General features: G+C 44.3%; 2 protein-coding genes across 2 annotated transcripts; one reads left to right on the top strand and one right to left on the bottom strand.

The window, feature by feature from the left end:
• Window positions 1-671: 671 nt before the first annotated feature.
• Window positions 672-15,946, top strand: LOC136429450 (perivitellin-2 67 kDa subunit-like). Its single transcript, XM_066419281.1, is given in 6 exon segments — window positions 672-768; window positions 3,954-4,130; window positions 4,133-4,199; window positions 13,941-14,009; window positions 14,011-14,042; window positions 14,465-15,946. Coding segments are annotated over 6 exon segments (684 nt in total). The 3' UTR covers window positions 14,707-15,946.
• LOC136431142 (uncharacterized) lies at window positions 5,693-12,558 on the bottom strand. The gene is made up of 3 exons (XM_066422408.1): window positions 12,392-12,558; window positions 8,538-8,754; window positions 5,693-7,867 (listed from the first exon to the last, which is right to left on the bottom strand). Exons 2-3 carry the CDS (start codon window positions 8,663-8,665, stop codon window positions 6,544-6,546), a joined length of 1,452 nt encoding a protein of 483 aa, XP_066278505.1. The 5' UTR covers window positions 8,666-8,754; window positions 12,392-12,558; the 3' UTR covers window positions 5,693-6,543.
• Window positions 15,947-15,963: the final 17 nt, after the last annotated feature.

Here is a 15,963-nt window from a genome sequence, read left to right as displayed (position 1 = left end):
TAGTCTCCGGGGAAACACCCCCGAGCGAGAGCACTTGAGTCAGTCCATTTCCCTTATAAGGGCCGATCGCGACCATCACACTATCTCCCGGGGGTCCAGAAGACAAAAAGATGAAGAAAGGTCGTTTTTGGCAACATATTCTAAAATTATGAAGTCTGAACTGTCATACCCACCCCAGACTTGCCAAGAGTTCACCAAAAAGCCCACCAAGAAAGGCTTTCAATGTTTTAATGCCCTGTTTATTCTTGAGCTCTCTCACCGTAGGGTCTAGGCGCCTGCGCCAATACCATCATCCCCCCTTCTAGGAAAATCAGGTTCAAAGCTGACAGTTGTCAATCATCTCACACAGTGCAGTGTAGGGTAGTAAATTAAAATCCTGAGTATTAAAGTTCTCTGACAAGAACCAGTCCCCTGGGACCTGATCACTCAACAGGTGTCAGCTATATAGGGTTATGATGGCAAACTCATAGGTACTAGGTGGAAAATTGACAGGAGAAGAAAATTAAGTCAAATTATGATCACCTGAGTACAGAAGGGCTTTGCCAACTATAGTCCTACCCTGTATTTCCCCGTTGCAACCTGTCAAAGCAGAAAAAAGTCCATCTAATGGGCTCTGACCACCACACGGGACAGGTGTATGCAAGGCCCAGGGCATAGAGATGACCTTGACGATGGCAAAACACAATGTTTACCAGGTCCCGGACCACTCCCGATTACCCGACACCTACTGCCATACCCCCCCCCCCCCCAGCACCTACCCCCTGCCAGGTAGACACCTACAGTTCACCCCCTAGTATACAGGATCCATTCCTGAGGAGACTGAGTTTGGCTGCAGGGTTAAAAAGTAAGGAAAAAGGCCCAAAATCCTAAAAATGAGACAATTCATGAATGAATATGAGTCAACATAAGCCTATCCCTTGCTTAGATAGCAGATTAGAACTGAAAACCCCATAGAAATAGCAGAAATGGCTTGCCTACACTTCTACAGATTCCCTTCAGGGGGGATTAGGACATTCCAATTTGGGCCAATAATACATGCATCCCTATGGGGAAGTTGACAGAAATTAGGTGTCATTATCTCAGGAACCAAAGATCCTGACCAAGAAAACTTACCCTCAATTTTTTACCACTTCTGTAGACTGTCATCTATCAGAATTACGAGAACTTCTATACGGCTAGTCTCCGGGGAAACACCCCCGAGCGAGAGCACTTGAGTCAGTCCATTTCCCTTATAAGGGCCGATCGCGACCATCACACTATCTCCCGGGGGTCCAGAAGACAAAAAGATGAAGAAAGGTCGTTTTTGGCAACATATTCTAAAATTATGAAGTCTGAACTGTCATACCCACCCCAGACTTGCCAAGAGTTCACCAAAAAGCCCACCAAGAAAGGCTTTCAATGTTTTAATGCCCTGTTTATTCTTGAGCTCTCTCACCGTAGGGTCTAGGCGCCTGCGCCAATACCATCATCCCCCCTTCTAGGAAAATCAGGTTCAAAGCTGACAGTTGTCAATCATCTCACACAGTGCAGTGTAGGGTAGTAAATTAAAATCCTGAGTATTAAAGTTCTCTGACAAGAACCAGTCCCCTGGGACCTGATCACTCAACAGGTGTCAGCTATATAGGGTTATGATGGCAAACTCATAGGTACTAGGTGGAAAATTGACAGGAGAAGAAAATTAAGTCAAATTATGATCACCTGAGTACAGAAGGGCTTTGCCAACTATAGTCCTACCCTGTATTTCCCCGTTGCAACCTGTCAAAGCAGAAAAAAGTCCATCTAATGGGCTCTGACCACCACACGGGACAGGTGTATGCAAGGCCCAGGGCATAGAGATGACCTTGACGATGGCAAAACACAATGTTTACCAGGTCCCGGACCACTCCCGATTACCCGACACCTACTGCCATACCCCCCCCCCCCCCCAGCACCTACCCCCTGCCAGGTAGACACCTACAGTTCACCCCCTAGTATACAGGATCCATTCCTGAGGAGACTGAGTTTGGCTGCAGGGTTAAAAAGTAAGGAAAAAGGCCCAAAATCCTAAAAATGAGACAATTCATGAATGAATATGAGTCAACATAAGCCTATCCCTTGCTTAGATAGCAGATTAGAACTGAAAACCCCATAGAAATAGCAGAAATGGCTTGCCTACACTTCTACAGATTCCCTTCAGGGGGGATTAGGACATTCCAATTTGGGCCAATAATACATGCATCCCTATGGGGAAGTTGACAGAAATTAGGTGTCATTATCTCAGGAACCAAAGATCCTGACCAAGAAAACTTACCCTCAATTTTTTACCACTTCTGTAGACTGTCATCTATCAGAATTACGAGAACTTCTATACGGCTAGTCTCCGGGGAAACACCCCCGAGCGAGAGCACTTGAGTCAGTCCATTTCCCTTATAAGGGCCGATCGCGACCATCACACTATCTCCCGGGGGTCCAGAAGACAAAAAGATGAAGAAAGGTCGTTTTTGGCAACATATTCTAAAATTATGAAGTCTGAACTGTCATACCCACCCCAGACTTGCCAAGAGTTCACCAAAAAGCCCACCAAGAAAGGCTTTCAATGTTTTAATGCCCTGTTTATTCTTGAGCTCTCTCACCGTAGGGTCTAGGCGCCTGCGCCAATACCATCATCCCCCCTTATACACAGACTCCATGGACTTACTTTTCTACACAAATTTTTGGAAACAAAGAAGTCTGAAAGGATATTCTAATGAAAGGAGTGGATGGCAAATGTTACCTTGCTGGAAGTGAAAATATAAGGTATGTTTTCTATGATGAAAATATTTTGAATAGATGATCTTTAAGACTAGAGAGAACTTTGTCACCAGAATCAGCTAAGAGATGTATAGCAGCCACTGATTTCTATGGAATCTTTGGAAGAGCTTATGAACGGAGCCACCAAATACGATGTATTGTAACTTGTATAGCAGGAAAAAGGTTGCTTTTTTCTGGAAGGAGAATGCCTTTTTTTAGGCAAACAACTTATTATTTACATGTTGTGCATGTGGTCAGGATATTACCAGATAATGCTTCGATAGTGAGATTCTGGAAGGTCAAAAGAGCAATATATTACGGAGGTTAAAGTTCAGGTGGTGAACTTGTTACGAGATATAATGATAGAAGGAAGGTGTCATGCTAAAACATAGGTATGGCATCTACTGTACATTATATATGTATTCATCCACTAAAATACCGTCTTGCATGTGTACATGCCCCTGACTATATAGATATTTGAATACTTTCTTGAAGATTTAACATCATATATAATAATCTATCTATTGGTCTTTTTGGAAGGTATTGTAAAATTAGATATCTATTTTGCATGGTCATAACTATAGTAACAGACCTAACCTTATGCACAGGTTCAGAACATAATATGCTTGTTGTTATGATCACTGTAGTTCGAGCTACTTTTTTGTCAACTTTGTTCTTTGGTGTTTATGTGTATTTCTGTTCAGTTTGATTTTTAATTGAAACAAATGACAAAAAAGATCACTTAAAGCTGTACAATATGGCAACTCACAAATCTGTACATGGTGTAAATTTTGAAGATGTAAAAATTATTTATGTAATAAAAAAATCGGTTTGCAAAGAATTTTATGCTTGTCCGTTTGAGTTTCATTTGATACACACATTGTCAACCTAAGGTCTAAACCAATGAAATTATATAAGGGTGCAGGCCTGAGAAGAAACTCAGAGAGCCCCAAGAAGTTACTCAGCTGCCCTCTTCCAGTCTAGACACTAGGAGTCGAGTAGCAACATTATAACTTGCCAGTCCAAGACCTCTGACATTTTGTACTTGAAAAGTTACTTATGCATACTCTGTGGTATGATAACTTTCAGATCACTCTGTTAGATAATGCACACTTCAAATTCCTTACACACAGTCCCTGGGGGTGCTCACCTGTGGGAAACTACTTTGCGCTCCTGATTCCTAGTAAAGGAAACATTACTGCAACGTCACTACAGGTGTGGAATTGCTGGCTACAACTGTCACCTGCCGAGCGGTCCCCCCGCCGCCTTCACGTCCACAACCCGCCTGTGTTACCGCTGGTACCCGGACGGGGATGGCAGGCAGTGCGGAGGGGGAGCTGCTCGTCACCTCTGCGCCAACGTCGACGGGATGACACTGACAACCGTGGAGGAGGCTGCCGGATGAGCTGGAGGATCTCATCTAGCTACAGGTCAGTTCATCGCAATGTTGAAATGGCACAGTGCACTAACTAATGCTGATTAGGAAGGAGCCCGGGTTCAGTTCTGCTTTCAAACAGTGTCGTGCATAATGTCAGTAAAACATCTCACAATCTACCTGAAAATGCCATGATGAAAAATGGTTACAATATGCACATGCTCACTCACACATGGTCTGTATTGCTGGAACACTGCCAGATGGCAAGTCTCTACCCTGAAGTATACAATGTTTATCGACCTGCATGGTTGTTGATATGGTAATTGAAGGCCGAACCTCAAACTGAGGACAAAGCATGACGTTTTTTAATAGCTAGTTACAAAGTGCAATGCTGCTTTGCTAGGGCTCATGTACTCAGCCAAGCACACCGGGTCACCCCTATCTTCTCGATAAGTGTGTTGGGTTCAATTGCATGCAGAGGTTTGACGCATGAGGCTAATACACTGAAGCTCCCTCATACATGGGGCTGCAGGCTTTACGTCACCATCCGAAATGACGAATGCAATCCCTTTCAACATGTCCAAGCTGGAGCAAGCTAGGATCAAACTCCACGCCCCATGGATCGACGAAATTTGATTCACATGGCCAAGCAGCATGAAAAATGGAGATATAGTTTTGGGTGTGTCTGTGTGTCTGTTTGTCTGTCTGTTTGTGTTTCCGGACTACTGAAGTCAGCATAACTCAAGAACCTCTTGATGGATTACGATGATATTTGGTATGTGGGCGGGTGTTGTGAAGCTGATATTCAATGTTGATTTTGGGCCCCCTGGTATGTGACTTTGGTACTGCAGCAGAAATTCCATTTTTGTATCTCTTGACCTGGACGTGCTATGGTCTTGATATTTTGTTGGCAGATAGCTTGTGGTGTAATAAAGACATGGTGTGGGTTTGGCCCCCCTAGCAGCTTGCTCTGGAACTGCAGGGGCGGTATTGTAAAAATCTTCTAAGGAGAATAACGGAACAAAGGAACGATGGATTTCCATGATATTTAGTATACAGGTACATGTAGCTTAGACAGAGATGGTGTAGGTTTGGGCCCCCTAGCAGCTTTCTCTGGAACTGCAAGGGCGTATTTGTGAAAATCTTCTAGGGAGAATAACTGAACAAAGGAACAACGGATTTCCATGATATTTAGTATGTACTAGGTAGCTTGGATAGAGATATACATAATGAAGTGCAGATTATGCTAATTAGGACTTAATTTGCATAGCTAATGACGAAAATCTTTATTTGCAGTGTTTTCCATTTTAAGACTCAAATACATGTAACATGTAGTTTATGGAAAGTGGATCATCAACAGATTATGCAAATAAATTCCTGATTTGCATAATTAATGCAAAAACACCGAAATTCATCAAATCGGAAAATTATAGGACTGACAATATTGCAACATAAAGATAAAGATGGTAAGATAAAGGTGTTTATGATTAAGCATATATTATGTAAATGTGTAAGTCATTTGCATAAATAGAATTGTTCATGGAGATATGAGGTCGCAGAACTCTTGTCTTTAATTGCACCATTTGATAAACAAAGTAAAAAAACAACAACAAATAAACGAAATACAATATGATACTACATAGTATAAGTTAAAGGTTAAGTTAAAGTCCTTCCCGCACAGAAGGTGCATAAGGCGGCGCCCATCTCCGGTTCCAAAGCCCTTGGGCCACACAACTTTGTGCAAGTCACTACAGCAGAGGACTAGTCCACTGGTAGTGGTGTGTGTTAAACTGCCATACTACTTCCCAAATGCTGCTAAGCAAAGAAAGCAGTATGTACATGATATAACATAAGCTCATGATAATAGAAATAAACAAAATAAAAAAATGCATCATTTTGACATTGTGACCATTGCAACTTCCCAATTTGTTAAAAGAATATCACTGAATTTAAGAGTTACGCGTTTCAATAATATGAGCACCTTCTTAACATACCCTTTCCCAGCTGTGTACTATTTATTGTGAAATAACTAATCTATCATGTACAGCATCATAGTCTATTCTTGTAATTGTCTTAATTGTCTATCATCCACTAGAGCACATCATACTTGTTGGTAGGTTTTCTCTAGTCACCAATAATTGTCAAAGCGAACAGAAGTTACATTTCAAAATGAACATAAGTTACTTTTCAAAACGAACAGGAATTTGCAGTCAACCAGTGGATCTATGGACAATATCATCATTCCATTTTGTCTTCTAAGAAATATTTCTTAATTCTGTACAATTCAAATGATAACAAATGGAATGAAACAGATGCAGATGAACCATGTCATTCTCGTATGTGGAACCTAAATCAATAATCATAAAGGACCGGATCTTTGGTCTCCGGTTGCTACTGTCTCAGTACATTGGTTCATCGGATGTTTCCGACAGATCGTAGATTTCTTCCAGGATCTTCCTGTCGTCCGCTAGCACCGCGAATTCTTCGAAGTCGAACGTGTTATCCGGTCGAACGAGGCGGCAGCACATCTTGTCAATGGCGGTGACCGCCATGACGGTTTGAACGAAGCCGTCCACCAAGTCATCCAGACTGAGCCCCAACGTCTCGAAGGGTTCGCGGTCCACGGACAGAAGCCTCTCCGTATCCGACTGCCAGGCTCCGATGGTGTCCTTGATGGACAAGTTCGTGCCGAGGTACTCCCAGGCGTCTTTGGTCCCGTCCAAGGTCTCTGGCAGTGGCAGGTGTGCACGTCTGCTGAAGGTGCAGAGCGGCCTGAAACCGTCAGGGGTCGCATGGACCATCATGCGAGTGTCGAAAACGTACTCCCTGCCCTCCTCGTCAGGAATGGTGCAGGCGTGGTGCCACTGGGAGCTGGACCAGTTCTTGTGTCCAATGAGGGCCTGGACGATGAACTTCTCGTACCCAAGGTCCAGAGCCATCAGTTTGTCCAGTTCCTTCTGTGACGTTACGGTGTAGACGCCTTGGCCGCAGTTGCTATAGGGAATCTTGATGACGGCTTTTCCGTGTAGCGCCTGGACGACAGTCGGTATCTGGGCTTTGGTCACGCGCATGAACGTACGGGGAATCCGGACGCGAAGCCCCGTACCTTCCTGCTGCTTGTTAAAGGCTTCATATGCCAGGGCAGCTACAAGCTTGTTTCTTCCACCAGACAGACAGCAGGCGATCGGATTAAAGACGACTGTCTTGGTGGTGAGAGGGATGCGGGTCCACGGCTTCTGTGTGACGTAGCGGAATGCGGCTCTGATGGCGTGCCACTGACCCTCCACGTCTCTCACCTCCAGGACTCCATCCGTCCAGCGGATGTTCTGCTCTTTGGGCCGGTTCAGATAAGTCTCCACCACGTACACAGGCTCTTTAGTGATATCTGCTAGCGCCGAGGCGTAACCGTTATTTTCTATTGGGTTCTTGTCCTGCACTACGGCCAGGGGCTTGTTGATAAGGGAAGGGTCACACTTGCTGGAAACTGTGTCGCGGAATGTCTCGCCCATGAGTTTGTGGTAGCTGCTGTCCATCCCCTGTCCGTGCGGCATGTACTTCTGTCCGCTCGGACACGAGTTGACCTCCAGGACCACCATCTCATGCCGCCCGGCCGCGGTGACACCCGGGAACAGGTCAGCTCCGGCCCACCGGAAGTGTTTAGGTTTGTACGTCAGTACGTTCCACAGAGCTTCCGGTTGGACATCTTTGTGCTCATTGCAGTATCTGAAAGAACAAGGAAAGTTACAGATCAGTGTCACTATTTGTTTGAACCTTTGTTTATTCATGATAAGCTCAAATCGGCACGCAGGCCGCTTTTCATTGAGGTCATGAGGGAAGGGGTAAGGGTCAGATACAATATAACAGAGATACACAGTCATTTGAGTCCTAATAACTCTATCAACATATATCATTACATATTTATGGTACAACAATATACAATTTCTACAACATACAACATAAAGTAGGGCGAAAGCTGGTTCATGGTCCGTGTCCGTTCGCCGGGAATCAAAGCAGATTCATTGAATCAATAACCATAGCGACGTACAATTGCCATCCAGGACACATTCGCATTTACTATATAGCCAACGCCATTGGACAATCGCTGATGTCAGCAATGTTGTGCCCTTGGTAAGGACTCATACCACCGATTTCCCCACCGACTCAGTGGAAACGAGTACCCTACTTCGATTAGGCATGTCCTCTGGTGGGACATGAAGCAGAGGTCCAATATTAATTGCAATGTTTGAGGACAACCACTTCTTGAGCACGTTAAAGAACCCACCACACTTATTGGTTACCTGTTGTGGCGATGCAAACAACAACTTACAGAAGATGATTTTCAATGCTAAGGTTTAATAGAAAAGAAAAAAAAAGCGCATTAGAATACTAGTACCTGATTATGATCTCTTCTGTGTTGAGTTGCAGGAAGGCGGTGACTGTGGGGTGTGTCTGGGCCCCGCCCATGGCCGGGTGCAGAAAGCTGAAGGGGCGGGACTCCCTGGGATGGATGACGTAGGCCATGACGTCACTGTGATTGACAGGCAGCGGTAGAAGGGGACGGACAGGAGTGATGTGATGACCTCAGTCAGCCTTCAGAGATTATTCACCTCCTGAAGAAGACAGGAAAATAACATGAGTAAATACGTACAGGTATTGGCTATCATCGTAACATATCATTGAATCGCGATCGGCGTGGCCGTGTATGGTAAATGACGTCAGCTAATATGACAAATATGTGACATAAAGGACCATACAACGAATGATCCCCTAAATAAGTTTAAGTTTCCAGGCACGTTTTAGTAACGCAGACTACGACACGGTAGGAGATTTTTTTTCAACGCCAACGTCGTTTTGCGTAAGGATCACCCGAATTCCATTCAAGCCTAACTGTTGTAACATTTGGGTATTTTGTGTCTTAGCGTCTATATTAGCGTCATATCAACTCAGAACCAAGCCAATTCGATTTCTGGCTATGTGTGACGTGTTCATTGAGTGACCTATGCCTTACTCTAAAGCCCCTATCTCACTGGATCCGCGGCACGTTTAGCCTCATTCGCAGCCTTCTAGGAGCGCTGAATCCGAATTTTCAACATACATGTATGGGACAGATTCTTATACCGAGAGTATCGTGCCTGCACCCTCTAGAGAGCTGTATATCGCGTCTTCCCTGCACAAGAACCTGGCCTATAAGTTGAAAATCGCGAATCAGCTTGAAACTCGACAAACCTTTGTCACATTGACAGAAGACAGATGTACCGGAATCTAGTATGCGCACCTTGGATGCTTCGCAATGTTCGGCATAACACCTATCATAGTAGCACAGAAAAACCGGTCTAGATAGCTAGCCACTTTAACAGGACCGGCGGATTTACAACACCATTAAGATCGCCTCTGACATGGGAGTCTCAATAGATGAACAACAAAAACACGCACCCATGCAGTACCTTTCTCATTGGTCGAACCGCTAATTGCCACGCTATCATTGGCTGAGCTGATAATTGTGACGGACAGTCAAGATCGGTCTATTTCCAGAACATACGACAGTCGGTGTTACCGTGGTTGGATAACCTTATAAAGTGTGCGCGATAGTAGGAACAACAAGGTGTTAACAACAAGAGGACTAGTCCTCGGAGTCTATCGGATTATGCACGATCTATTTACGCTTTTTGCTTTGTGCATTTGGAGACAGCGCGTTTACGCCATATGGACTCTTATAAGGCGCAGTAGCCTCTTATTTAAAACGTCATTGTGTAAGCTGACCAATAGGAGGGTCATGATAGAGAGCAATAAAAAACAAACACCGACTGTCAATCAACATAATTAGGGTATTGGAATCGGTCTTCTTCTTCTACGATACTGCTAAGCCCGCCTTTCGGCGGATTATTAGCAGCTGCGCGTTATAATATAGTAATGATATGATCAAAGAATTACATGGTTTATAAAGCTAGAGGTATTTGGGCATTGAAAATATCTTTACTGCTTTAGGGTATTACGTAGCTATTGGGAAACATGACTGAAATGCAAAGCTGCTTTAACAGACGGAAAGCAAGTTCCATAAATTTCGTGTCAAATCATTTCCGGTTGCAACAAACAGAAAGCGCGCTGGCATATTCTTGGCGCTCTTAGCGCATTACGATGAATTCAGAAACGTCCCTAACGCACTGATGATGGCTGCTTCTTCTTCTAACGCACTACGTTAAATTCAAACACCAAATACGCTTTGAGTTTAGTAAGAGCGACCCAATGACCAACGCTAACATGTGACATTAAAACGGCTAATTACGCCTTTAAAAGTAGCCTGGTCCCAGTCTCTACCGGGGGTCGGCTTATGGGTTTTTACCGGGCCCAGTTTGCTTTATTGAACCGTTTCTGGCAGCCTTCCTACCTCTATGTATACTTCCGCTCAGGGCTCTAGCCAGCCTGAAATTTTATCCCGTAAGCCCTAAAATTTTGTACAAACCTAACATATCGAGCGCCGAAGGCGCGAGGCGTCGCGCCGTAGGCGCGACAATTCTAGGGGGGTCCGGGGGTATTCCCCCCCGGGAAATTTTTAAATCTAGACCCTCTGAAACGCTATCTCCAGCATTTTGAGGGGCAAGTTTGGGTGAAAAATTAATTGGGCCTTCGTTGTATACAATTGGCAAATAAATGAAATTTAGGACCACAAAACTTTCTTATTTATTTGACAAATATACACGTGAATTCAAGTCGGCAGAAATAAAACATTTTTAACACCGGTCGACGCGTCGTACCGGTCCCGTTTGCGCCCTTTACTAAATATAGTAGGAAATGAGACACCCTACTTTGGACAGAACGCCCTAAAGACGTTCAATATTTTCCTTCCGTGTTTTCCATGGTCGATTTCTCCGGTAACTTCCACTTGATTTGATCAAAATTCGTCGATTCAAGCCCCATCTTCGCACAAAATATCAATTTCTGATCAAACCTTGCGGATTCGCGCCTCTCGTGAACCGCGAGACTTGTATGTCATTGGTCGATTTTCCGTGACGCGGCGTGAACGAACGCTGTTATTGGTAGATGATATTGATTCTGAGGTCTAAAACTATCAACACCAGTTTTCGCGGGAAGAGTGCGTGTAACTTTAACAATGTTTACCAAAAAAATACGGAAAGCATGGTAACTACCGGATTTTTTTTTGTGTGGCTATAACTAGCGGTGAACCGGGGGACACAGCCGAAAAAACGTCAGCCCGATGCGACCGGCCCGGCACTAGAAGTGGGGAGGGGGGCACACGATGCTGATTTTCTCTCGGCCCACGAACCACTGGCAACCTCCGCGCCTCCGTTTGTCACCTAGCTATAAAGCCACCTTGGGGTTGTCACCTGCCGCCGGCGGAAAATAGAAATGGCCTGAATCGACCTCGCTTCAAACTTCCGCTTCTTTTCTGGAGATCTTTGCAAAAGTTCAAGCCCTGTCTATATCTTTTCTCCCGATCTTTTTCCGTCAAGGTTTACGGATTGGTCTTGAATTTTTTCCGTAACACGCAGCAAAGTTCCGTAAATTTACGGCAAAACTGGCGCTGGCTAGAGCCCTGGTTCCGCTACACCCTTCTTCCGCTTGCCACCCTACTTTCCCAGCCGCCCTAGTGCGATGGCTACTGTCCAAGCAGAGCATGGGTTTCGGTTGGTTTTTGACGTGTTTTTAGGCGTTTTTGTCGGGCTTTCTACTTTGTCATCTATAAAAAAAAGATGACAAAGTAGAAAGCCCGACAAAAACGCCTAAAAACACGTCAAAAACCAACCGAAACCCATGCTCTGCTTGGAGAGTAGCGGTGGCGACGTAATCTAATATTCTCCAAGCAGAGGCTTCGATCGAGAGGGGTAGTTTTGTCCAGGATTTTAACGTTCCTCTCGGCCCACCCTCCCGCTGCCCCCCGAAGACCGACCCCGCCCCACTCTCCGCTGCAAACCCAAGCTCCGCTAGCCGATATACGTTTGGGTTTGCAGCGGAGAGTGGGGCGGGGTCGGTCTTCGGGGGGCAGCGGGAGGGTGGGCCGTGAAAGCTTGGGCGCGCGTGCGGTGATCCGTGGCGCGCCGATTACGGTGCCTGGACTCCCAGGGTAGACATTACCGCTCCCAAAGCGTTCCCGACTAGAGAAAGAAATAGAAAGAAATGCCGACCAACTAGGTATAATGTATAAAAAGTCTCTAAAAGCACATAGAACACTGGGCAGGACCCAACATCTGCTTGGAAATTACTAACAAAAGATCTTCTAAGAATACCGACCGTGCGCTCTGTTCACGTGCACGGCCCCACAGTCACCACCGTTGAGGTCCGCTATTGCACAGCCCTTCTTTCTTCTTGATGGTCGCAGTTATGTTGTAGAAAAATGTCAGATGCACCCCCAACATTTATACCTTAGCTACCTCGCCGGTTGGATCCGGTTTCGGCTACTACTACACCCGGTCTAACACACCTATTGTTATTGTGCGTTTGTACATTACGTCACCGATCCTCGGCTGTCCCAACCAGTTCTATCTAGTCAACCTGGCCATGGTGTGATGAGAACCGGACTGAACTGCTTTAGGTCATGGTCCTGCACGGTAGCCTCAAAGGCAGGCTTCAGCGCGGCTAGTTTTTTCTGATTATGTATATCCGTTTTCAGGTTTCTTACAGTCCTCCAGCCCGGTGGCAATAAAAGTCCGTTAGCAATGAAAAAATGATAGATAGTAATCTAGTAATCATACAAGCAGAAAACAGCATTACCACACGATAAGTCAAAGAAAATAGCCCAGTAACGAAGCCTGCTATGGAGGCTATTACACAAAGCGGTTCACTCCAGTTTTCATCGCGCCAGGATGGGCGTTGTGATATCAGAAGCTCTCAGAACAATTCCGAGGTAGCAAACAGAATACAGAATCGGCGAAAGCGTCACCGGCAGCAATGAGAAAACGCATAGAGTTACCACGTAGTTGGCAGTTTGATACAAAATGTTGTTGTTTACCTTGTAGTGCCAAGTGGCACACATAGCTCAGCAAGATGTACATGTAGCAGGGTTTGTTTTTACGGGTAAGCGTTGCTAGTCCTTTCCCTTTAACGTGTTCGAGCGAGGCACCGCGATCCTCTATCTAAGCCATATATAAACCGCCATCCGGCGTAACACACCAGCTTCGCAGGCACACAGGTATCGTGTACCGTAAGTATTTACCAGTTTTTGTAAGTTACTCCGCTCGTTTCCAAGATAGAAGGGCGATACTGCGGCGCCGTTTTGAGTATCATGGTCACGGAAAGAGTCAATAGTGTAGTCAAAATAGGTCAGATCGAGCATATAAACGTGTCTCCGGTTTCGTGACAAGTTCACCAATCTCCTACAGTGCTTCAGAGGAATCAGACTTTTATCAGAAACGAGATTTTTCGAGTCCAAGTTGATCTATTTTCCGCGGGGTTTCGCCACTGTTTTCAACCCAAATACGCACCATATGGGGGTTTCGCGGCACCCGTTAGAGCGGAGTAACTTATAAAAAACTGGAAAATACTTGGAATTTTCTGCTTGTTTTGCATTCATAATTGCATATTTAACGTATCCAGAACGTCAAATAATGTCCCTGTCTTGTATACACTGCATTTTAGACTCGGATGAGGTCGGATGAGGTCGGGTGAGGTGTTTTAAATAGGCATACCCTATCGTGTACACGCACCTGAGTCCAAGGCAGTGCAAGTTCTAATACCTCATCTCGCATAACAAAAGGACTGCTCTCACCAGCCATAGTAACAATCGGTGCTTGTTTGTGCTTTGCTTCTATGACCTAATTCAAACTTACTTGTTTTTCGGCAGTTCCTCGTGGTTCCGAAATATGCAACTGTGCTACCGGTGGTACGCTGATGGGGACGGTGGACAGTGTGGGTCAGTGGACTACCTACTACCGGGATGATACTGGTATGTGCTACTCCTGACCTAATAGTTTGTTGCAGTATTCAATAGGTCTTCATTTTACCATCCAAAACATGCTGATGATATTGATATTCTATATATACATGGTGGCGTTATGTAATTCCATGCACTCATGAGATAGATGATTGTCATGTCCGGTTATTCCTTTTTTTGTAAACTCAATCCATACTTGAAACACGTTAATAGAATCTATGTAGTTGCTTGAGTAACTGTTATCTTGCAGGCCATTATAATACTACATGTATACTGAAATGAATTTTTTTTCAGGTATGCTTCAGGAGTATTAACTTTAAAAAGAATTCATTTGGCTAGAAATATCCTCCATAAAGCTATCATAGCAACCAACAAAGGTATGTTTTTAAACCAATAGATTTTGAGTTGGTGAATTATTTGTATTTGTCACCTAGATGGGCGCGGTGGTGGGTGTCGCATGTCGTGGCGGCTGAAGCTTCCGTACAACGCCCCGGCCTGGGCACGTGACCTGAGCCTGTGCTACTACTGGTACCCTGACGGAGACGGCGGCCAGTGCGGGGGTGGGGTCAGCCGTCAGCTGTGTGCCCGCGCCAACAGCTACACACCGTACTATCGCGACGACACCGACAATCGCGGGGGCGGCTGTCGAATGTCCTGGGGGATTAAACTCAACTAACCCGACTTACAGGGCAGACTTACAGGGCAGACGTACAGGGCAGACGTACAGGGCAGACTTACAGGGCAGACGTACAGGGCAGACGTACAGGGCAGACATACAGGGCAGACATAGCAGATAGGAGTCCCCATTGAAATACACATTCAACTTTTATCAAATGCACAGAAAGACTGGTAACTTATTTCAAAGTAGTTTCCAACCTTCCAATCTTAAACGTACAACAAGGGCCTAATAGCCACCCAAAAAAGTTGAAATTAACCTGAAGTACTGGGATATCCATGCGCTCAATGAAGGGTCAACCAAAGAGTTCAAATGTCCCCTTACACCAACTTAAACGTGTAGCAGAGCATATTTTGACCAACCTGGGAAAGTTTCGACCTTTCCTGTTCCTCCTAATGTTACCACAAAAGTCTTTCAAAATTGGAAAGCGATTTTCAAGGAAAAGTCAAAATTCTTAAATGTTAATAATGAACTAATTTTTATTCCCTCGTTTTCCCTCACACAACCCTTGACTAATGTGCACAACTGTGATGTCTACCTTACATTGCAGAGAAATTAAATGTTTTGCTGTGTTTAAATCAGTATACAATCCAGACTATCAGTCATATTGGCTTCCTTTCAAAACTACCATTGGTGTTTGTTGTTCATTATTGAGCGTGGTCTTTTCTTCTTACAGTTGAGGGTCATTCCATAAACACTGTGTAACATAGTTTGACCATATTATGTTAATTGTTTTGAAATACAAATGTCCAACATTTATAGTTTCAATGATTCTACAGCTGGTGTGAGCTTTTAAATGAGTTTTGATTCTTGCTGTGGTAGAAGGAAATACTTTACAATGCAGAGTTATCTTTGATTGATATATATAATTATAGTTATATCGTTATTTCAATTTTCTGACAACAGCTTTCGTCTCATAAGAATCCTTGAATTGTCTTTGTATTATTTGGAATTTTGGATACTGACAATTTTTCTTTCATTTCCTTAAAAAAGCTTGTTTGGGTCATTATCCCTAGGATTACTCAACAGAGTTTTTCAGTGTTGCACTGTTACTAAAACAGCTATGGGTGTATTGTAAGTTAACTTACAGGCAGAATTGAAGACAGTCTGATGATTGGGTGTGTGTCTTTTCTGATTTGCTATAGTATAACCAAATTCCTGAATATTTTTGATGTCAAGATTGAATTACATTTGTATTTCTACTTTTTTTCTTTTAATAAATGGTGGTGACTAGAAGATATTGTTGGTTGGAGAGTT

Source organism: Branchiostoma lanceolatum, chromosome 3, assembly GCF_035083965.1.
Source record: "Branchiostoma lanceolatum isolate klBraLanc5 chromosome 3, klBraLanc5.hap2, whole genome shotgun sequence".
Classification (NCBI taxonomy): Eukaryota; Metazoa; Chordata; class Leptocardii; order Amphioxiformes; family Branchiostomatidae; genus Branchiostoma; species Branchiostoma lanceolatum.
Note: the sequence above shows the minus strand (reverse complement) of the source record. Positions and strands in the feature narration are given on the sequence as shown.

Excerpts from the sequence above, each read along its gene's own strand:
- LOC136431142 (XM_066422408.1), bottom strand. The coding sequence starts at position 8,665 with ATGGCCTACGTCATCCATCCCAGGGAGTCCCGCCCCTTCAGCTTTCTG. Across the intron at positions 7,868-8,537 it reads ACAGAAGAGATCATAATCAG|ATACTGCAATGAGCACAAAG; the intron begins GTACTAGTATTC and ends TTGTTCTTTCAG.